General features: G+C 36.7%; 8 protein-coding genes across 28 annotated transcripts; 4 read left to right on the top strand and 4 right to left on the bottom strand.

Annotated features, from left to right (window-relative positions):
• Positions 1-415: 415 nt before the first annotated feature.
• Positions 416-3,395, top strand: LOC109606572 (TRAF-type zinc finger domain-containing protein 1). 5 transcript variants are annotated; one of them, XM_049968934.1, is made up of 8 exons: positions 416-728; positions 999-1,238; positions 1,304-1,650; positions 1,820-2,032; positions 2,090-2,194; positions 2,515-2,641; positions 2,727-2,834; positions 3,064-3,395. In XM_049968934.1, the coding sequence occupies exons 1-8, from the start codon at positions 691-693 to the stop codon at positions 3,257-3,259; spliced, it is 1,374 nt and encodes a 457-aa protein (XP_049824891.1). In that variant the 5' UTR covers positions 416-690; the 3' UTR covers positions 3,260-3,395. The 5 variants fall into 5 exon arrangements, with proteins under 5 accessions (XP_049824891.1, XP_019878672.1, XP_019878674.1 ...); XM_020023113.2 differs by having other exon boundaries at positions 1,814-2,032; XM_020023115.2 differs by lacking the exon at positions 2,090-2,194 and having other exon boundaries at positions 1,814-1,978.
• Positions 3,396-3,562: 167 nt separating this feature from the next.
• LOC109604026 (LIM domain and actin-binding protein 1) lies at positions 3,563-18,187 on the bottom strand. 16 transcript variants are annotated; one of them, XM_049968919.1, is made up of 22 exons: positions 17,849-18,184; positions 17,193-17,244; positions 11,401-11,505; positions 10,043-11,320; positions 9,775-9,912; positions 9,145-9,201; positions 8,874-8,960; positions 8,436-8,522; positions 8,248-8,295; positions 8,092-8,160; positions 7,454-7,587; positions 7,300-7,397; positions 7,168-7,239; positions 6,562-7,004; positions 6,305-6,491; positions 6,128-6,240; positions 5,772-5,948; positions 5,284-5,586; positions 5,087-5,217; positions 4,949-5,030; positions 4,042-4,169; positions 3,563-3,981 (listed from the first exon to the last, which is right to left on the bottom strand). In XM_049968919.1, the coding sequence occupies exons 2-22, from the start codon at positions 17,232-17,234 to the stop codon at positions 3,828-3,830; spliced, it is 3,933 nt and encodes a 1,310-aa protein (XP_049824876.1). In that variant the 5' UTR covers positions 17,235-17,244; positions 17,849-18,184; the 3' UTR covers positions 3,563-3,827. The 16 variants fall into 16 exon arrangements, with proteins under 16 accessions (XP_049824876.1, XP_049824875.1, XP_049824884.1 ...); XM_049968918.1 differs by having other exon boundaries at positions 8,068-8,160; positions 17,849-18,182; XM_049968927.1 differs by lacking the exon at positions 5,772-5,948 and having other exon boundaries at positions 8,068-8,160; positions 17,849-18,187.
• A 265-nt stretch (positions 18,188-18,452) lies between these two features.
• On the top strand, positions 18,453-20,363 carry LOC109604018 (protein phosphatase inhibitor 2-like). Its single transcript, XM_049968937.1, has 4 exons — positions 18,453-18,553; positions 19,015-19,112; positions 19,215-19,382; positions 19,434-20,363. The coding sequence occupies exons 1-4, from the start codon at positions 18,545-18,547 to the stop codon at positions 19,666-19,668; spliced, it is 510 nt and encodes a 169-aa protein (XP_049824894.1). The 5' UTR covers positions 18,453-18,544; the 3' UTR covers positions 19,669-20,363.
• LOC126265950 (uncharacterized) lies at positions 20,201-21,034 on the bottom strand. Its single transcript, XM_049968936.1, has 2 exons — positions 20,777-21,034; positions 20,201-20,725 (listed from the first exon to the last, which is right to left on the bottom strand). Exons 1-2 carry the CDS (start codon positions 21,032-21,034, stop codon positions 20,372-20,374), a joined length of 612 nt encoding a protein of 203 aa, XP_049824893.1. The 3' UTR covers positions 20,201-20,371.
• Positions 21,035-21,236: 202 nt separating this feature from the next.
• Positions 21,237-21,623, top strand: LOC109604021 (uncharacterized). Its single transcript, XM_020020527.2, has 2 exons — positions 21,237-21,330; positions 21,381-21,623. Exons 1-2 carry the CDS (start codon positions 21,271-21,273, stop codon positions 21,621-21,623), a joined length of 303 nt encoding a protein of 100 aa, XP_019876086.1. The 5' UTR covers positions 21,237-21,270.
• Positions 21,624-21,723: 100 nt separating this feature from the next.
• Positions 21,724-22,210, bottom strand: LOC109604022 (uncharacterized). Its single transcript, XM_049969144.1, has 2 exons — positions 22,148-22,210; positions 21,724-22,068 (listed from the first exon to the last, which is right to left on the bottom strand). Exons 1-2 carry the CDS (start codon positions 22,208-22,210, stop codon positions 21,724-21,726), a joined length of 408 nt encoding a protein of 135 aa, XP_049825101.1.
• A 389-nt stretch (positions 22,211-22,599) lies between these two features.
• On the top strand, positions 22,600-23,372 carry LOC109604019 (uncharacterized). The gene is made up of 2 exons (XM_020020525.2): positions 22,600-22,690; positions 22,755-23,372. The coding sequence occupies exons 1-2, from the start codon at positions 22,637-22,639 to the stop codon at positions 23,115-23,117; spliced, it is 417 nt and encodes a 138-aa protein (XP_019876084.1). The 5' UTR covers positions 22,600-22,636; the 3' UTR covers positions 23,118-23,372.
• A 190-nt stretch (positions 23,373-23,562) lies between these two features.
• Positions 23,563-25,018, bottom strand: LOC109604016 (actin-related protein 2/3 complex subunit 3). 2 transcript variants are annotated; one of them, XM_020020521.2, is made up of 4 exons: positions 24,917-25,018; positions 24,071-24,247; positions 23,885-24,020; positions 23,563-23,831 (listed from the first exon to the last, which is right to left on the bottom strand). In XM_020020521.2, exons 1-4 carry the CDS (start codon positions 24,935-24,937, stop codon positions 23,617-23,619), a joined length of 549 nt encoding a protein of 182 aa, XP_019876080.1. In that variant the 5' UTR covers positions 24,938-25,018; the 3' UTR covers positions 23,563-23,616. The 2 variants fall into 2 exon arrangements, with proteins under 2 accessions (XP_019876080.1, XP_049824409.1); XM_049968452.1 differs by lacking the exon at positions 24,917-25,018 and adding an exon at positions 24,324-24,483.
• Positions 25,019-25,686: the final 668 nt, after the last annotated feature.

Raw genomic sequence — 25,686 nt, 5'->3', positions numbered from 1 at the left:
ACGCGCCAACACTTATGCAACCCAGTTACCGCAATTCTACCACGTAGGTTGCCTATTTCTAATTTTCTAACATTTTTTAACCATTTCTACTTGTTTCAAGACATCGAAATCTAAAGTTAAATAAACAAAATAATAATACACACAACTCATATTTGTATAATAAACTTTGGAGTATAAATAACTTGTAATCGTCTTTAAGTGTTCATCATAATTTCTTTAGATGAGGGCAGCTACGGATAATTTATTTAAATAATCAAATTACTCTATTAATTAATATAATACCTAATTATAATGATTTAAAAAGCATACAATTAAAATTACATTTTAATTGTATGTAACACGACAGATGGCGCCACTAGAAATTTTAAAATGACGTGAATCCCCTCTTTTATAATCCGTGTTGATAGGAGTAAGTGCCTACTTCAAAGTGACGTTTCATCGTTTTACGACTTTGATTTTGTTATATTCACATTTTAGATAACTGCTCCATCGGCGGATTAGCGTTGCATAACGAAGATTTTTCGGAAAAGTGCGCGTCGGAAATAGAAAGCCGAATTCTATTAATAGAACGCGTGGAATGGACGGTGTAAAAATAGCGGTGTTTCATTAAACGATCGTCTTTCCTGAAGGATTAGTGCTGCTTTTGTGTCTGTGTTTTAAACAGTTTTACCGCGATTTGTCGCGAATAAAATGGATCGCGAAGTCGAACATGAACTTTGTGCTAACTGGTGAGTATGAATTTGTGTGCCACGTCTTTTGTGCGCAGTTTTCTAAGATTCATAATCGAACGGATATTATTGAATTGTTTCCTTTTTCTTTGTTCGATAAACGGATCAATTTTATATTTTGTTAAATACTCATTCAATTATACATAAGGTGTGTAATTATAATTTAATCACTGTTATGAAGTTATGAATAACATCATAACTTAATAATTGTTTATATTAGATAACTTATCGACTGCTGTAAGGTTTAAACTAATTTTTATCTTATCACAGTAAAAAGGAAATTCCCCAGCCTAACTATGTGATGCACACAGTGCATTGTGCACGCAACATAACGCTGTGTAAAACCTGTAACGAACCGTTCCCCAAATCGCAGTACGACGATCATGCGAGATCCTGCAAGAAGCCGATATTAAGAAAACCGTCTCCGCCCCCCACTTCTATCGAAAAGAGTAGTTATTACCAGCAACGTAAAGTTGTGGAAGAAGAGAAGACCGCCAAATGGAAAGAGGAGTAAGTAAAGTACTGAATGATTCAATAAGCAATTGTATGTAAGCAATGTAATTTCTTTGTGTCAGGAGGAGACAACGGCACGAAAGATTGGTGGACACTGGATACACTTTACGCGCACCCTCGCAAGATGCATCGGCGGTTAAAAAGGTGGAAACTGTTAAAAAAGAAGAAACTAAAAAACCTGCAAGTCAAAATGGGGCGGTGCCAAGATTGGTGAACCCCCCGCCTAAGAGTAGCGGTCTTTTGGCATGCAAGTACTGCGACCTGGAACTGCCCAAGCTCGATCTCGAGGAGCACGAGAATTACTGCGGCTCCAGAACTGATAAGTGCTTGGAATGCGGGGAGTTAGTCATGTTTAAGTACAAGCAGCTGCACATGGATACGAACCACGGATTTTTAAAGCTCAAAGACGGTAAATGTTTATAGTAATTAAATTATTAATTTCCCTACCTGAAACAATCATAAACACTTGATAACCCAGTTAGAAATTGGCGTGTTTCCAACTTGACGAATTAAAACAATGTAAACGGTCTAATTTTATCAAAAAAAAAAGTGACTAATAAAACATAATTTAGAACCAGGTCCGAGACCGTCGTGGGATTCGACGACCCAAAGAAGCGCCTCCGCGTCTTCGGCTTTGGACTCGCCGAGAAGACGACCCGTGGATCATCTGGCTAATTTCGATTACGATCCTTTGCCCTACATGCCAAACGCCTTTCAAGCGGGACTTCGACCGCAAGGTATTAAAATTGAAAAGGGCGAGAGTTACAAAGAGATCTCCAGAAGGCTTGACTGTTAGTACAACTCCATTTTATACATGAATAACAATTATTTAAAGGTGATTTGTGTAGGTAAGACGGAATACATAAGGAACTTGTTGCACGATTCGGCAAGCATAACTATTCCGTTGAGGCACAGCGGAACTGCGCCCAGAAACCATTTCAATCACAACAAAGGTCTTTTTATGTTGCCTTACATTGATTGATGTTTTAAAATTGAGTGCGACTCATTAACTGTCTTAAAATTTAAGGACAATGCCGCTTTTATTAGTGGAATTGTCTCATTTTTTTTTTTCTGACCCTAATTGCATGCGTTTGCTTTTAGTCGCGAAGGTTTTTGACAATTAAAAATATTAGTAATTATTTTACAATCATGGTCAGCGACCTTGCTGCCAAAAATAAATCACTTTGTGCAGTTGCCAACAATAACACACTAATCTACTTTGTCTGCAAATGACAATAAAATATGTATTGTCATTGTTACAATATAATTTTAGGTCCGGCGCCGCAGCCGCCGCGACGCAGGAACCCCCCGACCGAACTGCAAGTCCCCTGCGAGTACTGCAGCGTACCGTTTCCACATGAGGACCTGATCGACCACGAGAACATCTGCAGACTGATCAGGTAACCATGCAATTTCGGTTGGTTCGTTGTTGTTTTTCCGTTCAGGTTGCAGTTAACACCGATGCTTGATTGATTGTGTTCGAAGGGGACGCAGAAGCGACGTGACGATCCCGTGCGAGTTCTGCGACGTGCCCATACTCGAGGAGGATCTGATCTTGCATCAGACCGGGTGCAGACCGGATCTCACCCAAAGGTAATTCAAGTCACGTCGCATTAGTTACTTGAACACGCTTCAAGTCGCTGTTCTCATTGAGTAGTAGTTCTAGACAATCACCGACACATTAAAATTCAAACCATTTTACCTAAGGTAAGGTTCGTGTGCTTTTATTAAAAACGTGCTTTCCATTTGTGCACTTCCATTGACTAACAATTAACTGTGGAGGTAAATTATTCACAATTAATTGATTGATTGATGTGTTTAGGATGCCAAGAAGACACAACAGGTCACCGATAGAAAACGACGATTATTACGTGCCGCCGCCGCAGCCACAACAGCAACAGCAACAGCAACAGGCTGCTCAAGCTCCGAGTTCTCCGGAAGTCGAACTTCCATGTGAATTTTGCGCAGACATGTTCCCAGCATCTCAATTGTTGCGTCACCAAGCAACGTGCTCATAAATTTTAATGTTTATATACATATATTTTTGCTTATACTAACATTATTTAGCTATTTCAATAAAAATATGTTTTGATTTTAATTTGTATTTTGTATTTGTAGATTAATCTATTAATAAAAAAATTTAATACATTTTGACATTTGATTATTACTTGTTTTTTAGGTTTCATACATTAAATGTAGAGGATCTGAGCTGGAAAAAATATAAATGAGGATGATTGATTGATTATAAATTATTAAAACAGATTAAATTCTTTTCAAAGGGGTTTTTTGTGTTTTATTAAAACAATATTGTTTAATAATGATTGATTGATTTATAAAGAAATTTGTTTATTATAAAATCACATATACTTTGTATATTGTTTGATAATAAAATCGGTGGACTAAAATATAATAATAGCAATAAAACAAGCTTAAATCTAATATAATTAAAACTGTCGCGCACATAAATAATTGGATTAAGTACAACAAATTGCGTCCTGCAAAACTTTAAAAGAATATATACAATATATCATTGTTAAAACATGCAGTGTAAACGAACGAGGCAAGAATCACACAATCACATTAAACTTAGGCCATTGTCGCGGTGTTCGGTGAAGGACTCCACTTGTCCTTGTGCTGGTCCAGACCGAAACCCGACTCGTAATTCCCCTTGGAGATGAACAGACGTTTGAAATGCGGAATGCAGTACAACAGACCCTGATTGTAGGTGTACGAATTCATCCTGTAACCACTCAAAATTGCTCAACACTTTTCAACTGATGAATAAACGGTGCGAGTTTACCTGAGGACGCAGTTACATTCCATGCACTTGAAACAGTTCTTGTGGAACACCTGTCCGTGCACGGAGATCTTTTCCAAAGGGTATACTTTCATTTTGCACCTCTGGCACAAATCCTGGTTGTTTGATTCCTGTGATAACTTAAGGTTAGGGATGCGTTTTGTTGTGTTTTCCTGTTGATTTTTCGTTTAGTCGAAATAAAACTTGGTTCAGTACATAAAACGTTTTATTTCACTCAAATAAACAACAATATTGGCACGTACTATTATAAAAAATATGAATCAACTTAACGATAAACAAATGTGTGTGTGTGTGTGTGTGTGTGTGTGTGAGTGTAAAATTTATGTAACACTAATAAAACATTCAACTATAGATAGATTTATTTTATACAATAATAGATAATAAAAAGGGAGGGTTAAAGAGTGTTTTTTGGGGGAGGAAAACAGCGTTAAAATCGAACAGTCAACGAGTATATATATACAAAAAAACGATCGCTTAAAAAATTTTTATATTCATGTATAAATAAGTTAGGTCTAGAAAGTCGAGGAAGATTACTAGAAAAGAGTTCCTAAATTAGTTTACGAGTCATTAATATCCTCACGGTAATTCATTAATCCATTTTCCTGATCCGGTTTACTGCAAAGAAAAATTTACAAATTACCCAAACAGTTAAAGAAGAACAATCGCATGCAAACTCTGAAAAAATCATGCAAAACTCTGCGCGAGTAAGGAATAACAATAGTAATAGTAATAATAATAATAATAATAATAATAATAATAATACGCGTTAGTGCCGAAAAATCAACAAAAAACACAACAAACAGAAAACAAGCAATACGATAAATTTATAAAAACAAAAATAATGTACGGTTTTGCAAATATAAACAAGTATCACATTGATCTAACTCACCACGAATCTGTTGACTTTTACTTTCGGAGTGGTTTTTATTTCTTGGCTCGTGTCGCGCATGTTTTCAAACCTCGCCCTCAATCTAAAAATCGGTTCGTTAAACCACACAGAAATCAACGAAAATAGAACGGAACGTACGATCGTGTGGATTCCACTTGAGACTCGTCCCCGTATTCCTCGATTATGTTGGTTTGCTCTTTGCGTATCTCCTGCGCCTCCCACTTTTCGAATTTCGCCCTCAGTTGTTTCGCCCTCGCCGCCTTTTGCGCCTAAAAACCGTAAATAAATGCCGTACAATATGACCACTACTTAAATAAACTAATATCAACAATTACCTCAAGCAAATCTTGAGAAACGCAGTTGTCAACGGTTTCCTGCTCCTCGTCTTCTTCCTCGGAACCGCTCTCACCCTCCGAACTGGATTCGACCCTCGCCGGCTCTGGCGGAGGTGTGAAACGTTTCAGCGGTTTCGGCCCCTGAGGCTGCGGTTCTTTGGACAAGTTCTCCTCCATTTGCCTGAACTTGTTGAGCATTTTGGTGGCGGTGTGCGTCTCCTGCGCGATCACCGAGTCTTCGACGTACTCCTCGGCCCTCACCACGTCCGGGTCCCTGTACACCTCTCTTTCGGGCGTCGGGGCCTAAAAGCAACGTCATAAATCAACATTCGATCGAGGAGAGCGCGTAAAGTTAATCGAATTAATCGTAATGCAAAAATATGCGCAAAAATTAGTCCGGGTTAGATAAGAAAGATCGTGGTGGTTTCGCGTTGTTAATGGCGTTTCAATATGCAACGGTTGGTGTTAGTTCGCAACGGTTCTTTTACTTTGATTTGGCCTTCGCGCGGCGGCGTGATTCTGAACTGGCGCTTCTCCTTCTCCGGCTCTTTGTACGTTTCGAAGAACTTGAACCGCTGCTGGATGTCGGCGGTTTTCACCTGGACGTCGTCCACCGTTTCCGTCGACTTTACCGTGTCTTCGTTCGACACTTTATTCAGGTAGGCCTAAAGTGAAAAAATCGACTAATAAAGACCAATTTCAATTTGTTTTGTTCATTGACCGTCCCGTCCCTGTGTTTATTGTGACCACATCGAGAATTCTATTTATTATTAGATCATTTAAAGAAAGGTTTCAACCCAATGGTTAAAAACTTTCTGTTAAAAATTCTTTTGTTGTTACTTACTTCTCTAGCTTTTCGTATTTCGACTCTGGGAGGTGTAACTGGTGATATTTGTGGAGGTTTCGAAGCATTGGCGTCTAGTTCCAAAAACAACGATCTGGATTTTTTGCTGATTTCTACAAACGAATTATTGTTTATTTTTATTAAGTTTATTACAAAGGCACAACCCAAATTACATACCACTTTCGTACACTTCCTCTTCTTCATCCCGTTCCTTTTCTAAATTATCCTTGAGCACTTCTCCCTTTTCAAACTTATCTTTAATCGATTTGGCATCGAAATCGATCTTTTCCGAAGTCTTTTTTACTGTACTCTCCGACTCCATGACTGCTTGCTGGTACATCTCTTTCATCTTTCCTTGTTTGCCCTACACAAACAAACAATAAACATTGACATCAACTTTATTAATTTGCTAATAATTAGTGACTGCTACTGACCATAAAGAGACGATTCCTAATATTTTGTATTTCTTGCTTGCGTTCCTCCCTGCGTTCATCCCTTCCGTTCTGGTCGCCCTTCTCCCATCTGTTCTTGACGTCGGACATGCCGGTGAAATGGAACGGTTTCTCCTTTTGCACACGTTTGGCGCGCACCAAGTCCGCATCTTCGCCCTCCACTTCTTCGCCATCACACTCTTCCTCACCCTCGGACGAGCTCTCCTCGATCGGCACTCCGTTCAGCGAATCGTCGGCGACGCCCACATCCATACCTTTGGCCTGGAAACGAGCCAGCTTCGACAGGATGGAGGGAGAACGTTTCACGTTGACGGGTTCACGTTCGACCTCCTGACTTTCGGTTTGGTGGTGTTCGAACACTTGGAAACGTTCCTTGACGTTCAGGGAGTGCAGCTCTTCGAGACCCAAGTCCGGTTTGTCGCTGGCTGTTGGAACAAACGACAAATTAAACGTGTGTTTACGAACAACTTGTGTGTCACACAACCATCGAATAGAAAAATGCGGTTATTCATTAAGCACGGACCTAGAGACACAATTAGTGAAACAAGTGTTAATAGAAATGCATATCCACGCCCAAACAACAAGTACCTCGGACCACATCCGGTGGCAGCTCTTCGGGCTGATTCTCCCTTATAATCAGCTCGTTCTTTCGCGGTCTCGCTGCAATGTCATCCCCAATTTTTACATTTTTTACAGTGACGACAAAAAAGAAATACTTACGAACTGAGTCGTCTTCTTCGACCACCTTAGGGGCGAACAACGACTTGAAGTGCGGCTTACAGTACAAATTTCCTTCGTGACTTTCGTACGTGTCCACGCTGCAAAATATTTCCAATTAATAATGTAACTTTTCTTGGTAGTTTTATCTACTCACTTGAGCTGTTTGGAACATTCGGTGCAACGGAAGCAGTTCTTGTGCCAGATCGCCTTCTCGGCCTTGATCTGTTCCATCTGGAAGACGGTTTTCGAGCAGGCCTTGCAGTTGTTCGTTGCGTCTGATTGCGCACCCTGAAAACGTGAATGCATCGTTCTAAACTGGTCCGTCGATAAATGAGCTTCGGCTGTATATAAGGAGATGGAAAATGTTATCTCTGTCTGTTAATGAGGGTGTGCAAACGATGTTGATGCTTCGATTACTCGTCAGGTAATCGAATTGTTTGTTTAGGACCATGAAAATTGATATTTTATGGTGGTTTGTTTGTTATTTATGGAAATACTAAGTAAGGGACAATGCAACATTTACAAATAAATACTTGGCTATTGCAGTGGTATCCAATTAAATAAATTACTGTAAACATGTTTCTTTTAATTATACTCATTAGATAGATTATTTCTAAGGAATTAAACTAAAATAAATATGAAATGTAAACAGTTGATCGGTGAATTATGGGTTGCATATCATATGAATGAACCGGTGGCGCCATCCATAAGGTTCCATAAAAACCAAAGACAATATATTAATTAAAATTGTAGACGAAACACACATACACTGAATTTGTCCTGAGCACCTACAGAATCGGACGATCTGACGTGCAGCACGTTCTTCTTCTGGAGCGCGTCGAACTTGTTGAAACTCGACTTCTACAAGAGAGAAAATGGCAGTCAATATACGTGTAACAAAGTGTGGCACTCGTTTAAAAAGTAAATAGACTGAAATGGAATCCTTACCAGATCCTGCCCGTCAACCCGTAAATCCTTTTCGCGAAAGCGTTCGCGCTAATGTTTTAGTGAGTTAACGCACAATCCGGCCATGCACATGCAAAAAATCTATTGTTAGTAAAAAAAAATAATAATTACGAACGAAAATTTTGGGTAAAAAAGTCGACGATGGTACAAGTAAGTGGCGCATTCCTTACCAACGCACTGACGCAAACTCCGGCGAACACGCCCTCGATTATTTTAGCAGTGCGGTTTACCGACACGTCATTTAAGGACTTGGCCCTCTAAAAAAACATGCGAGGGGTTAATTTAACATGGTAGAAAATGCGAGAATCATATTGGGTTAATTGGCAGCTAAAGGAAGCGGGGGAAACTTGTTAAAAAATGCCATTAAAAACGTTTGTTTATCGCCGAAATCGCCGTAATCGCCGAATTACACACGAAATTAGAAGCGATGTTTATATTTGTCGCCGGCGTGCATTCAACACCGAAAATAGCCGACTATTTCGGGAATGCGAAATTCAATCTCCAAACGTTTTCATCGTCATCCCGAAGAGTCGGGAGAGTGGAAGAGAAGAATTCGGGTACCGCCACCACTAGAATGAAAATAATCCCGGAATCAAATCAAATCTTACCCCTCGTTCCGCATACTTTTGCCTTACGTTCCTAGTTGTTAGGTACGTTTCGTTATCTACTTTGGATAAATCGCCGAAACTTCTACACTGTTAAATTACAAACACGCCATACGTAAAAAAATTAAAAATAGACGAATGAATAAATAAATAAATAAATCATGCATGCAACGTTGCAAACCTTCGCGAATGTTTCGCTTGCATAAGACGAAAAATTTACGATGCGAGTGTGTGCAACGTTATTTTCGGCCCGCCTTTCAATTTGGATACTTACCAGACTCTTTACGTTTACATTGTACAGGTTATCGGAATTCTCCGAGTCCGAGTCGTGCTAGAATTAGACAATTAGTGGGTTAGACAAACAAAAATCGGAGCAAACAATAATCGAAACGAAGAAAAAATTCAACAAAATAAAAACGGATAAGTAGGTTAGAGGAAATTAACGGGAAGTTTTGGCAGATGTCCCAACCGATTAATTAAGAACGTCCCAGAATAATTATAAGCAGGAATGTTCTATTCTTAATTTCTTTCTTTATCTATCCACTGCTATTAAATAATGGGTTTAATAATGCTATTTATGACTCACATCCGTTCAATAATGAGGTCATTACTTAGTTCAATCATCGAAGTTGAATATTCACATTGCCTTTCGTTCTTTTCACGTTCATGTTCAATTTTGGTCATAGAAAATCAATTTGAAACGAACAATTGGGAAGATATTAATACAGAAAACTGTATACTTAAATGTTTTGCCATTGTAGAAAAGATGGCACTGTAACTATTGGAAAGGGATTATTTAAAAACTGATTATTTGTATATTGTGTTTTAAAACATACAATTATTCGCCAACTGCTAAAACTTGAACAACAAAAGAAAACGGGAAAAAACTCAAACAAAAACTCACAACAGAAATGTTTTCTTTCTCTTCCTTTCTGGACTTCTTGGATTTCTTCTTCTTCATCCCTTTATCGCCGATTTGACCGACCTCTTCAATCGTCGTCGTCGTCGTCGTCGTTTCTGAATACGTCTCAGTTACGGTGTTCTAAATAAACAATAAAAGTAACTAAAATAAACCACGAATAAATAAATAAAACGGCAGAACGCGGGGAAAAGTCATGCAAACAACAAAACTTACGTTCTTCCATTCCTTATTAACAGATTGAATAACTTACGTCTTCCTTGAGTCCGTCACCGGATTCCTGCATTTCGAATTTGTTGATCTGCTTCATGATGTCGATGTTTTTTAAGTTGTTCACGTCCGAAAGTTCCTTCTTTTTGTCGCTCTTGGCCTCGGGTGTTTTGGAGAACTGCGACTTTAAGTTTTGTACGATCTTTTCGGGCACCGTTTCCGTATCTTTTTCCCTGTTTTCGATGTTCTTGGAATTTTTCGAAACGACTTCGCTGTACTTCCCCAAATAGTTCTGACTCGTCTCTATGCGATTGTGATGTATGTACTCTGAATATTTTTCCTTGAAGTCGCTTTTGACCAGCACATTGACGCTTGCCACCGTTTTTTCCAACTTTTCGATGTCCTTCTGCAGTTCTAAGGTCTCGTCGTCTTCTGGTATCGTTTCGTGGACCTTTTCGTCCAGGAGTTCAATCTCCTTGGTTCTCTCCTCCAATTTTATGAGCTCATCGAAGTCTCTTTCTAGTGTTTCGAATTCTTTTAGGGACTCTCTGTTTTTGTACACGTCCTCTTTATCCTCCTCAACTGTTTCGGGCTCTGATTTGAGGGTTTCAACTTCCAAATTGACTGTTTCGTTTTCTAATTTGGGAGGCTCGGGCTCCAGCTTGAGATTTTCGTAGATGACCTCTTGCTCTCTGACCGTACCGTCCGAAGTTACGTTCTCGTAAATGACCTCCTTGTCGTCCAAATCGGTGACAATCGCATCCTCATCAATGACGAGCTTTTTGGAGGAATCCGAGTCGTCGGAGGTGTTGGCGCTTTCGTTGCTGAAACCTTTGAGGAAGTCGATGTTTTCTTCGCTCGGTGTTAACATGGGACTCGTGACGGTTTGCGTGAACAACAGACAAGACGCGTCGTCGGTGCTCAGGAACATTCTGTCCTTCACCGACGATTTGTTCTCTTCATCGATAGTTTCGTAAACGTTTTCTTGCACCGTTTCGTACGTTTCTTCATCTAAGTTAATCGTGGGAGTGTTTTGGTCAGTCTTGACGTTCTCGTAGATGTTCTCCTCCTCCTCCGCCGCCGCCTCCTCCACCACCGCCACCTCCTCTTGCTGTTGTTGTTGTTGTTGTGGTTCTGGTTGTGGTGGTTGTTGGGAGGATTGCGGCAGCTCCCCGTTGGTGATCTTCCTCGGTTCGTCGTAGTAGTGCTCGATTTCCGACTGTATGAAAACCTCGCTGGCGGTTTTCGGTTTGGGGTCCACGTCCACGTCCACGTTCTCGTACATTTCCTCCGCTTCGTCCCCGTTTTTGGTCGGCTCCTCCTGAAATGACTGGTTAGTAAGCACACAAAACGCACACGAAGCTAAATTAGTTGGTTTCTTTTAGTGATTTAAGTACACACTTGGTTCATGCAGTTTTTTAGGCGCAGGTTAAACTCTTCGAGCAGCGACTCCTCTAGATTGTCGTCGTCACTTACGATCCGCGACTTCTGGACCGTCTCCGCCATCTGGAACAAGTGCGAAATGGTTTTGTAAAGTGTTGAAGCAATTTAGAAATTGGCCGGCGATTATTTCCGGCAAACGAAAGCGAAAACCGTTTCGAATCGAAACCGATTAGAACCGTGCTCATCCTTTGCGCAACAATTTCGAACGACTTGTGGGAATCGTACAACACCGTGTGTGTGTGTGTGTGTGTAATTACGGTGCGCAACCAAATGGAAATCAAACGTAGGTACTCAACATAAGTAATAGTGATTACACATTTAGACTCTTAAATAAACATATTGTGTGAACTTTCAACCAATAGATCAATAACTTTAATACGGGTGTCCGGAACGTACCGTTAAATCGCGGCGAATAATAAAAAATAATCGACACACTCGTCGTTCGTAATATAATAATGAGACGTGTGTTAAAAAAGTTGAACGACCCGCAAATTTACCGGTCGACATCCGGAACCGTTTTCAGCATCTCTTCGTCTCTTCCGTTTGTTTCTAGTTCGTTTTTCTCAGCTTGAACGAAACAGGAAAACGTTACGCCGGTTTAAAATTGCTTATGATTCCAGTTGGATATTTAAAGACTGTTAATGTAGTTTGGGAACTGAATTAACATATGTAAAATGATCTAATCCAAAGAGATCAATCAACTTTGAATCCAAACATTGATTTCATCGTGTAGATTGTAACAACATGTGGAAATTTGTTTTAAACTATTTTTATTTCTAATAATGTTAAGTAATATATACAGGATGATTCGCCTAATTTTTTATTAGGAATTTATAAGGAATATTGATTTAAACTTTTCAGAGCAATTATAACATAATTGTTTAATAAAATTCCAGGACTGGGTTGTTAAGTTGAGTAATTTTTTTCTAAAAATTTTGACAAATTGATCGTCTAACAAAAATGTCTGTAAAGTCACCAATTTTGGTGGTGGGAAGTTCATTTTTGGCATACATATTAATAAAGGACTATTCTATAGGGAGCCATTATTGATACTCCCAAATTTTATATGGGGAGTATAAATGTACATTTTTGAATGTGTCCTGCAGAGCCATCTCTCTGTCAATAGTCATACGAAGGTAATACAGATTTCTGTATTAATTTCTTCTCAATATATCATTTTATAAATAAATGATTTTGAATGTTTTTCAAGAATGAATGAAAGAAAGAAAGAAAGAAATTTGAGTAGTTTTCGATGGTGGTTAACATGTGGGTTAACACACGGATTTGGCAGGAATCGCGTGAGAACCGGTACAATGTAACCAGAAGCAGAATTCGTGAGCGATTTGTGGCCTCGTTCCCGCATTTTATTTAACATCAAGCACACTGGCTGACACTGCAGACAGATAACAAGCAAGCAAACCGGTCGTTGTTCCTCTTGTTATCATTTCAATAAATTTTTACGAAATTAATGTAAATCGGATTGTTCTGAGAAATCGGACGGTTTGAATGTTATCAAACCGCATTTGTTGCGTTTCGAGTCATGTTTCCCGTACACGAGTGTGTGCATACATTTACCGATAAAAACATAAAAGGTGACGTCATTGTTTATTATCTGGCAGAGAATGATAACTTACACAAGTCGCAGGAAGGGCGAACCGCACAGACACCGTGCCGTGTTCGAGTCAATTTCAGCGGCTGCGAACGCCAGACTGAATCCGTTCCGAGACGGGGGCAAAGCGGCACGGCGGTCGCAACCGCGGTCGTTCGCCGGATCCAAGGGAGAGACAAAGAGAGAGAGAGAGAGAGAGGAACGGCGCATTCCGTACGCCGCACGTCGTTCCCTCGATCCGATCGAGACACTTTCCTCGGTCTTGCTTTTCGGCCGGACCCATCAGAACAGAAAAGTTGAAAAGTCGGAGATTGCGGAAACGCGACCACGCGACACGCGGCGCCAAAATAACTCCGCATCGCATCGCATCGCAAATAGAACATTCTTCGGTCGTTCGTTTACCTCGTGCCGAAAATCACCTGAAATCCAACACCTCCGGATCACACGACAACAAAAAAACTATTTGTAAACAAACCGTAAAACGGAGCGATAGGACACAATGAGAGATTGTGAATAAGGCGTGAGTAACGGCGCTCGGAATTCCCGCAGATAAAACTAATCGATTTAGAAACGGGAATGTGTCATAACTTTACCATTTGATAAATATTATTTCGGTCTTGAACTATGTTAACAATGATAAAACTGTGTTTCGCCGCCTTCTGCGCATTTATTTTACATTGTGAATTATTTATTCAATCTAAATATTGAAATAATAATGATTATATAAAAAATTATATATCACAATATTGGTATAATATAATTTTTTTTATAAACATAACTCACTCTTTATTAATAAATAGTTAGGTTAAGTAAATTTTTTTATGAACCTAACCTCACTTTTTTAATAAACAGGGTAATCCTGCAGAATCCGCAACTTTAGGGAACATTAAGGTCATTTTTTATATAGACTGAATAAAAAATTAATAAAGTAAACTTTATTAAAACTGAAATCTGGCAACTATGCGATAATTTCAAATAAAGTTGACGCATGCGCTAAGAATACTCCTTATAGTTGAGGATTCTGCAATATTACGGGTTTATAAAAATATAAACATAACCTCACTCTTATTAATATATAGTTATAAACAATTTTGTAATTAAAAAATTTACTGATATTAATGAAATAAAACTTTTTATCTATTTGCCTACTTCTTGATAGTTTAATATCAAAACAGACAGTGACCAATTGATATTAAAATGCCTTTAACATTGAAAACCTATAAAATATAATATAAATCTGTTATATTACGTTATTATCTTATTTTACTTTCGATAACGAATTTTTACATTAAAATGGTTATTTAATATAATAAACAACCTCATTTTTAACAATTAATTGATTAAAAAGTTTCTAAGAATAGTAAATTAATTAGTAAATAGACGTTTTTAATTGATAATTAATAGTGTAATGTATTTGGTTATTCTTCTGAAGTTGGTGAGATAAAATAAAAATAAGGTTGGCAACTATGCCAAATAAAATTCGCCATTTAACATTTCGTGAACCAACTTCCCAATAACGGTTATCGTTCTTCAGTGTTGTTTTATAAAAATAGTATCAATAAATGGTATATAAAACCAGTGTTGCACCTATTGGAGTAAATTGTCGTAATCCCACGACAACCCCGACAATAGCATAAACATAATCTCACTTAATTAGTCGATCGGCTGATGAGATTTAAAAAGAATAATAGAAACAGACCGTTTCTAATTCGACTTTCAACGAACAGTTGAACAGAAGAAGGTAAAAGAAAAGAGTTTAGCGAATGATTCGCACGCAATCCGGACCGTGGCCTGCGAAAGAAGAAGAAGAATAAGAAGAAGAAGAGGAAACGGTGTGGGCGTGGGGCGCGCGCGCTTTACCCTTGAACCCGCAGTCGAAACGCCGCGAACTCGCCGCACCGAAAAACTGGTTCTGCGAAACCGAAGGGAGAGAATTTCCTGCCGACCGTCTGCCCGGTCCGCCGTTCCGCCGTTCCGCCGGTCCGCCGGTTCACCGCACCGCCGCTCTTTTAACGGGCCCAACATCCAAATATATGTCGTGAACGGGAAGGAATTGAGCATAAAATTCGTGATAACTGACGGGAAGTCGGTTGGGAAGCGGTTTCTGATGACTGATGATGAGACGGACAAGTGCATATGTGGAACAAATGAGAGATAATAGGGTCGCTTTTTGAACAATGTTCATCTGCCGAAAAGTGGTTCGCAAGAGTCGAATGTGGTCAGTGAGGCGGTCGCAAAACCGTGACCCACATTCGATGCACTTTCGCCCACTTGAACGGCTTCCTTGTTCTTCGTTCATTTATCCCCGCGCGTAAATCGATATGCGTGTTTATAATATTCGCCTTTTGTTTTGTTATGTGTTTATCGCGGTGACGTGAGGATCGGCGAGGATTGTTCGGTTGTTGCAGTCCACGATGATTAATCGGTCGTGCGTACGTGACGGTTTTAATTGTGCATTGAACGCGACCTCGAGTCGCATCTTTTGCCCGATTAGGAAATCGAAAACGACCGACCGATAACCGCCATTTAATTGTTCAAACCGAATTCAAGTGTGATTCACTTATTTAGTTTACCAAAGATAAACAGCAACAAACACTCTTATCCTTTCCCCCCTCAGAAATGAATAATAAATTAGCGATGGAGAAGAGAACAATGCGGCACATTGAGATGTGGATGTGGAGAAATTGTCGAATCGGGTTTAATAACCTTATTAACATGCCTCCCGGTTTATTTTTAGAACTCACACACTCTTGCACTCTGCACTCTTCCACTCTTCCACTCTTCCACTCTTGCAACTCTCCCGTCTTCCATTTTATTTATTTATTTATCGGCGATCACTTGTCGCCGGAATAAATTGTGATTGATTCATGCTTGCTCGTTCGATTAGTCAACGGTTTCTATTCTGAACGGTGTTTGTTTGCTAAAAATGCGCATATTTGTCACAGTCGAATCGAATCCAATGGAATGCACAAAACTGTAACAAAACTAATATTATACGTTGTGTGAGTGTGTGAAGAGACCCAATAACCCGTTTCTGCGATGCACTTTAGAAAGTCCAAGTCCGTTTTGGCGGATTTTGTGTTTTACTTTTATTCGCTTAATTCACTTTTAACTCGCAATCCAAATATGGCTAAATAAGTACTAAAATGTACTATTAAAAAACCTTCTCTAGTTTAACAATAAATTTAATACTAAAACTAATTACTAACGCCAACTTGACTAACTAACTTCATTAAAATTAATAACATTTACCATGCAATAAATTTTAGACACCTTTTCTTTTTAAAATTGAATTACATTTCTTACTCAACTTTTAACAATGATATTAATTATAAATTTGATATCAGCAACATAACATAACCTCACTCTTGACAACCAATTTGATAAGGCTACTTTTAACAATAATGAATAACATAACCTCACTTTTGACATTTAAATAAGACGTTTTAAAATGATAAAAGTTTGTATCAACATTTTCCGCTTACAGTATGTCTTATCAGACTACTTTAATAATACTCATACAACTACTTTAATAATAATAGATAATCAATAACATAAATATAACCTCACTTTCAACAAATTGGTAGAAAAACAAACGTTTAACGAATCTAACCCGAAAATACTTTTCTAGATTGAACACAGTTAATATATTGTTAAAGTTTCAACAACAAATTGAATATTAACATTAATATTTTTATCCTAAACATAACCTCAATTTTAATATTCACTGATTAAAACTAAAAATGAATAAAATTTGACATAAAAGAACGTTTATAGTTTTTTCACCTTTAATGTTCCCCACATTCGCTTTTAACAATGTTTTTATAATTAAAACTGACAATTATGACAACAATGAATATAACTTCACCTTTAATAATTAGATTATTAGAGCGATTTATAATAAAAAATATTAAAACAGGATTTAGGACATTTTGTATTTTTAAAGACTCTTTTAGTTTAGCACAAATATTTTCAGAAAAAGACACACATATCCAACAGTCCGGTAATAATCTAATAAAATCTGTAGCAAATACAACATTATACATGTGTACAAATTGAAGAGACCCATTAACCCGTTTTTGCGATGCGTTTTAGAAAGTTCGTTTTGGCGGATTTTGCTCAAGCGATTTGCAAAACTCACCTGGTCTCTGTCCACCACTTTTACAGTTCCCATCGCCCACATTTTTATTGTCCTGACAAAGACAAACGATTAAATAAATTTACTTGAAAAGGACTCCATGAAAATGTTCAATTCTCTGAATAAACAAAGAGAAATGAACACTGTGCTGATGATTTTAATGAAGATGAGAAGACAAACTCTAAATGAACATGACTTAAAACATTAATTAAAACAACATTAATTTTTAGGGTAATTCAATTTTCTTCTTTACCTTTTTTACAAGTTTTTTTCACCACAAATTCTAACAGTAAACTGAATTAAAAATAGCAATTTCAAAATGTTTTATACGCTTGTTTACGTATATAATAATAATAATAATAATAATGAGTCAAAAATAAGTAATTTTTCCCATGATTCGTCAAGTTATTTTTACCTGTTTGTGTCAAAAATTTCGCACATTTCTAGAAAGAAATAAATCTAATTGGATTCGATCCAAGCAACGAATTCCAATCGGCATCCAACGCGATTTACATGTACGAAACGTACACTCGGCTGCAACGGGCAGCAGCAGCACCAACAACGCAAACGAAGTCAAAGGCCTTTGCGACGCGAGTTCCACCCTGAAGCTAAGCCGCCACCGTGCCCGATCCAATTTCCATTTTATCCATTTTACTCACCGTTTTTTGTTCACCACGTTTCCAGCGTTTAGCTCGTCCGCAGCTCAATCCTCCCGGGGGCGATGCACAAAACACACACGGCTACTCAATAAATGTGGGCCGACAAAAAAAAAATTAAAAACACGAAACACGGACAGTCAGATGCGCGTACGGGGAACGACTGAAAACTCGCGTAACATTATCCTGAAACCGCACTATAAATACGGCGACTGGGCGGCGACAACTGCGCAAACTCCATCACCGTTTTTACCTTTCGTTTGGACGCGATTTTCACCGGAATTTCGACCGATTCTGTGATGATTTTTGACCATGGGGTTGTTCGGGGGTTAGGAATTGGGCGTTTTGTCGCGGATTTTTATCGGGTAGTCGTTTTCTTGACGGCAACACGTCCCGTGTCTGAGGCGACGAGCTGAAAATCTGATTCTTTCGATCGATCGTGATACGAAAACGGACGTACAAATTTGAACCAGTACAATATGGTACTGTTATATTAGACATAATCTTAATAATCCATTAGAAAATTGAATTGTTTAAGGGTGTTCTGATAAGGAACTCTAATATCGGGTTATGAGACACAAAGTATTTTGACATTTGGCGATGTTGTCAGATTGGACAATTTTTCCCACACTAAATTAAAAATTCTCAATCTGCAATACAATTTCTCGTGCTTCGGGAAATTTGTCCCATTTGACAACAATGGAACATGTAAGATAATATATATTATATATTTAAAATATATTTTAGACATTCATGTGATACTTTTAAATTGGTATAAATATTAAATTTACGTTCTGTCACACTATTTTTTATCTATTTCGTGTAAACAAATACTAATGTACACATGTATACAATACATTATCTATATAAATTTATTTTTATTAGGAATTTTTTAATAAAACACATTTTTATCCAGATACACAAATTCTTTATGTTCAGTTAAATTGAATAAATCAATTTAATTGAATAATGAATACTTGTATTTTAGTTTTACAATTATTTCAATTAACCTAAATTAGAACTTTTGAATTGTTAAAAAATTTCTACGCTCAATTCAATGTTAAGAACTATTTTAATAATATTTATTGAATACAATCATAAATTTGGGAATTTGCGGGAAATCCGATTGTGTGATCCGGCAACACTGACGTAACGTCCATTTAAAAAAGATGGCAGAAAACTTGAAGAAACGACCTTCGAAAGGCATATTGAAGAACTCCAGCAGCTTCGACCACCCGCAGTCGCAGACGTCGGTGACGAAACAAAGGTAAAACAGCCCCGCCTGGGGATGTCGCACGCCTACATCAAAAAATCCCCGCCCCTAAATTTAGGTTAAGTTGTATTGTTTTTGTTTTTTCATCGATTGCAGGAAACAGAGCAAGGGGGCAAAATGGGACGAGATGAACATAATCGCGACGTACCACCCGCCCGGCAAGGACTACGGGCACATGAAGGTGGACGAACCGAAGACCCCGTACAATTACGAGTACACGAGCGATAATGTGGACGGACTGGACGCCTCCGATCTGGCGGAAAAGTATTCAGTGCCCTACTGAATTGTCCGGTAAATTAACCGAGATTGTTTTAGGATAAGACTGGCGGCGGAAATGCCGCCGAAAGTGCTGCAGGACAAAACTGAATCTGAATCAGATTCAGATGAAGAAATGACTGAAGAGGAACGGATGAAACGCAAGGCGTTCATAGAGAAACGGAAAAAACATTATAACGAGTTTGAGGCGATCAAATTGGCCCGCAAATTACTAGAGGAAGAAAAGGATGATGATGATGAAGATGAAGAAGCTGGAACAAGTTCCAATTTTTAAGTAGTTGTGATAGTTTCTTTTTGTTTTTCTTCTGGGGGGATTTGTGTAAATAAAACTGGGGTTTTTTTGTACCTAAATTTTGGTGCAGTCCGTTTTTTACGTTTTTCATTTTTGTCGGTCTTCCAGATGCTTTTTGATGTGCCATTTAATCAAAACTGATGAAGAAAAATGCATTATTATTATTATTATTGTATATTTATTATGACAAATAATTATTTATTACATTTGTAGCAGCTTTTGTTGTTAATTTTATTGATTAGGCTGTGTAAGACAATGTATTTAAGTATTATTGTAATTTTATTTTAGTATTGCGAACAAAATTCAAATATTTTACAGACAGTACAAAGTTACAGGTTTTTGGTTCATTGATATTATAAAATTATTTTTGTAAAAAACATATCTGTTGTTGAATAATTAAAACAAAACACCACAATATATATATATATATATATATATATATGATATATATTATATAAGAATAAAAGACATATTTAAATATAAATTTGTGGATAGGGACATTAAAAATAATGCAGCACACTCACAATTTTATTATTTAACCATTAACAGAAAGTACAGTAAACGGCTATAAATACAATTGCATGTTCCATTAAATGTTGCTCCTATCCAAATTGTTGTCAATAAATTATATAACAGGTTGTAAATTACCGAATTAAAACATATAAATATTAATTAAATCGTTTTATTAAATCTGAGCTTGTACCGAATATTTAGAAGTGTTATCCACATCTTCAATACGAGTTAACAGTACTTGAATAAGCAACAGATGCTGTTTAATGTATTCCAATTTCTCTTCAATATTTTCCGTTGCCAATTTCGGTGTTCTATCTCTGTTATAAATTTGATTATATAGTTTGTTGCAGGCGGTTAAAATAGTCGTATTGTCCAGTAATTTTTGAATAATCTTCTCTTGAATTATTTTTAACATCTGTTCATGTATTTGTGTTTTACGTTTCGCCTCTTCGTGACGTTTATAAAGTTGTTCCTCTTTAATTTTCAATTCGATTAGATGTAATTGTGTTTCGTTTACAACTTTTTCCTGAAAATTTTCACTTTTAAATGTCCCCAAATTGTTTTATTTTTTACTTACAACTTCTTGTTTCAACACTTGTATGCTGTTGAAATCTTTTTTGTATTCTTCCATTAAATTTTCGCCAGTTTCTACGTACAACTCGAACTCTTTAACGATGTCCTCAATTGATTGGAATCTGTCTGGATATTCTTCAACAACCTTCTCTAAAAACTCCACAAATTCTTTGTGTTTTTTAATGTTTTCTTCAAGCAAAGCTTTACATCTTCTGGCTTTGGTCAGGCGATTTTTTAAACGTGCCACATCGAAATCTTTCATTTGATCAACAATTTTCAGTTCGGTTATTCGATTTTTTGCACGTTTAGATTTATTTTCATTTTCAATCACAAACTGAAACCAATACAATAAGTATTTTTCTGTTTTATTTTAAATTTATGATAAGGATAAAACATGCAAAGTGCATTCTTAAAATAAAAATCTATATTCGTCTTGTTTCAGATAAAATAAAAGTATAAAAAGCTCGAGAAATTGAACAATTATTGCACTAATCAACAATGAAGACCTTAACGATTACCACTTTTTTATTAGTTGTCGCATTTGCTTTCGTGGCATCTGTAAGTATAAATTGATATTTATTTATTGAAATTAATAATTATAATTGCAGATCCCGGTCAACTTAAATAAGAGCTGGATGGAGCTGGTGCAGAAGTGCGACAACAAAGCGGAAGTTTTCGAAGTGATGCAAAAAATCTCCACTGGTATTTGGCCACGCGATTCCGCATGGAAACAACTGCGACTGTGTCTGAACAAACGCATGGGATACCTGAAAGACGACGGACGAAGCGACTACACAACGAAGAACAAATGGAACGAAATGAAAGACGACGAAATGTCGAAATTTCAATAAACATCGTTCGTGAATTAAAATAAATACGCTCAATCAATTTGTTTATGTTTATTGAATAAATACAAGTGTATCCAACGTAAGAAACTGTCGTATTTGTTTATCATCTTACGAAATTCTTGTCGATACCCAAGACGCTTTGCCTGCATTTAAACAATTCGTAAGCGGTCTTCTCAGGAGTGTCGTACTCCTTTACGCACCCCATCAATCTATTCAAATCGTCCGAATCGTAGTGTGTTGCCCATTTCGATTGAATCTTCGTCGGATTTAAAGTGCCGTCCTCGTTTTGAATGCCCGTTTTCTTTGCGATGCAGAAAAGCGCACGTTTTAAATTATCTTCTTCGGTCCATTCGCCCATTTTTATTTTCCTTATTACTGTCTTGGATACTCTCATCTTGGGATCCGATTGGCATTCTTTTATTATGTTTTGTAAATGTTGTTTTTCTGCCTGAGTTAGTTGTTTAATTAACTAAAAAATATGTACGAACTAACAGTGGGTATTATAATAAAACAATGTAAAAACTCACCTTGGTGCTCGACAAAGTCCAAAATAAGCAGACACACGCCACAAAAAATAAAATTCTCCACATTTTTATTACAAGAGTTGATTAGTAACTAAACGAGGCTCAATAGTGCATTCATTGGAAACCGACTATTTATAACTGATAACCATTATTTAATTAGGTCTTTGTTGTTTATACAGACATTATTTGTCTATTATATTTATTTATAAGAATTTAGAACCGTTTGTCACAAAATCAGATTAAAGTTGAAATTACAAGACATTTGACTACCAACAAACATGTTTTTAATTTTAATTTATTTATTTCAATAAAATTCGTAAATCAGTTAATAATCGAATTAATTGTGATCGATTATAAATTGAATAAAGTGCCATTATATAATCCTTAATTCAAATGGGTTTTTCCATTTCGCGTCGATTTCGACCTCGAGAACGCATATAAAAAGAACAATTTAGTCGCTCATATACATACATATCTTCTTAAGATTAAATCATGTTGATTTATCTGTGTTTGTTTTGCGCGGTCGCGGTCGCGCTCGCAAACGGGGTAAGTACACTTTTCTGTCCGATAATACAATGCAACGTTAATTAACTTTGTTTACAACAACTAGGACGTGACAAAGGAGGAGGCGCAAAAACAAATCGGAGCGATAAAAGAATGCCAAAGCGATCCGGAAAGTTACACGCCGCCGGAACTAATGCAGAAAATAAGCAGGGGTGAATGGATCGAAGACGACAGGATCAAAAAGGGTCTGCTGTGCTTCTCCAAGAAGTTAAACTACATCAACTCGGACGGAGTTTTGAACGCTGACCACGTGATAAGCGATTACGAACGATTGTACGGTACGGACAAGTTGAAGGAGTTGAGAGGATGCGTCCAACAACAATCGACACCCGAGGAAACGGCCTATCAGTTGTTCAAGTGCAAATCTGCTATTGTTGGTATAGCCGTCAACATTCTCGAAGCCAATTAATAAAAATTGTCTCGGATATACCTGATTAAAGCGCAGAAAATTGTGTCTGAATTCATCAACTGTCGACTGTAATTCGTCCCATTCTTTTTTCAATTCATCTTGTTCGACTTCTTGCCGTTGCTTAGCTTGTTTTAAATTATTATTTGCAATTTGCAGTTGCTCTTTAGCCTCTGTTAAATATCGTGTGTAATTACACGATTTACCTTCCTTAAAACCTGTTCTGTCATTTAAATAACAGCCTCATTAATTAATAAAAATATCGTTTATAATAAAACTTACTTTTTTATGTTGGAACAAACACTTTTACTTCTTAAAAACTGTTTAATTAATTGATCAGTAAAATAGGGTAAAATATTCATTTTCTCCATAATGGTATTGATCAAACAAACATAATCTAGCAGCACAGTTACAAGTTGGACTATGTTAAATCAATGAAACAACCATAATAATTTTAGTAATTTAATAATTAAATGAAAGCATATAAAAAAACCTTAAAAAACTATTGTCCAGGACCACTGAGACTTTTATCCATGAACTTCTTTTTGGCAAAACACAACCACCACTTGCTTGGTTTGCCGTCCTCGCCGAAAACCTTCTCGACGACCCTCAGACCGACTTCTTGTCGTAATTGGGTGAAATACGAGCGAAGCAGTTCAGCTTCTGACGAATTTTGCGGCTTGCTGTAGACCGAATTTAGGGGAAAGCCTGGTTCACCTAAAATAAAACAAACTGAGCCCAAATTCGTTTTATAAAATTGAGCCCCTTACCAGGAATGTCGAATCGTGAAATCGCCAAGCTGTACATTTCGTTTTGGGCCTGGTTTTTGTTGCTGCATCTCTGCAACTTCTTCAAACACTCGGTTATGTACAAAGTTATGTAAATTAGGAGCCTGTCTGATTCGCTCTGAAAACGAAAACGTTATAAAAGAACAGAAAACATTTCACCGCGTTTACCTTGATTTCGTAGGTGCGGAAGAAAACGTTGGCTTTGAAGAAATATAGAGTTTCATCAATTATGTCTTGTTCGTCGGTGATGATTTGGGGCGCCGGTCCGCGCACTTTCGTCTTGAAAGGGAGGATTGCGGTGTTCCCTATTACTTGGGTAGGTTCCAGGAAACTCGAATGGTATGCCTAAAAATGAATTGCCGTTTTGACACACCCAATATTTGTTAAACAATTGCTAAAAAATAAATTTTTAATAATTTACCGGCATGATTTTTGCCCCTAAAGTTGTAATTTAGAAAATTATGATGGAATACTATTTATTTAAGGGGTTTCTATTGAAATTTTTTTAATATTGTTTGAGTCACTTTAAAACATAACCTTAAAAATTTTGACAATTGAATTCTCTCTTGCAAAGGTAAACATTGGCAACACTGTTTGTAGTAATTACCGAAATCTTAAAATAATATTAGAATAGGCAACTAATATTACAAAATATGTTGTTATTATTAAATACATATTTACTGTATACTATAAAAATCACATATCACATAATATTTCACCTTAAACAGTGAAATACAAATAAAGTGATATAATTAAAATACACAAAAATTTCAGTAAAATATTAATAAATTAACGATTAATGCAAAAAATTGCTTATTTTAGAACAAAAATAGTAATTGAATGTTAAATATTTTTCTATATTAATGTTAAATATATATTAAGTATATAAGAAAACGCCCAAATGAATCATCATTGTATATAAGTACAGATTATGGTATATAATATTTATTACTATTAAGTACATTAAAATAAGATAAATTTGAAAAATAAAGGTAAAAAATGTTTTAAACTTACTTTTGAGCTGGTTTCTTCCATTTCTGTCTTATATGCAAGAAATAAGAATAAACAGTGACACAGAAAATGAGTCAGTCAAACGGGGGAAAGATAACAAATTTCCTGTTTCTGTCATGAATGCACAGTACAGTACGGATTTACTGATAAAATCTAATAAATAAATAAATATTCGACGTATCTGATAATTATGATAAAAATAAATAAATATAAAGGAAATTTTATTTATAAATTTTTTAAATATATAAAATTAAGAAGAAAGAAATAATTCTTGGACTTTCATTTTTCACTTTTCTTGTTACAATGATAATTCGGGGAACACACTATATAAAATTATGTCGAATAAATATAATTTTAGAAAATGGGTTTATTTCAATAAATGAAACGTTCGGAAATAAGGAATTATAATTTTCAGGAGAAAATAGTATTACAAACAAATGACGTTATGGCAAAAAACGTAAATGGTTCAATGTTGTATTTTATATCAGTGTTAAACAGTAAATATTTGAACAAAAAAATATTTTCAATTACGATTGTTCATCCTTAAACAGTGTGAATAAATCGGTAAACAAACTTAATTAACCACGTACGATCATCGTACATTAAAAATTTAAACAACACGAACCGCTCAATTGCGGATTAAATCTCGTACCGATGTGATTTGATATATTTCAAATAGATTTTAATCAAACGATAACATTATATTTGTTACAGTTTGAGATAACTTGGAAAGAATAATTGAAATTTTTATCTCGCCACTCGTGCTCAAAAGT

The sequence above is a fragment of the Aethina tumida genome, chromosome 6 (genome assembly GCF_024364675.1).
Source record: "Aethina tumida isolate Nest 87 chromosome 6, icAetTumi1.1, whole genome shotgun sequence".
Classification (NCBI taxonomy): domain Eukaryota; kingdom Metazoa; phylum Arthropoda; class Insecta; order Coleoptera; family Nitidulidae; genus Aethina; species Aethina tumida.
Note: the sequence above shows the minus strand (reverse complement) of the source record. Positions and strands in the feature narration are given on the sequence as shown.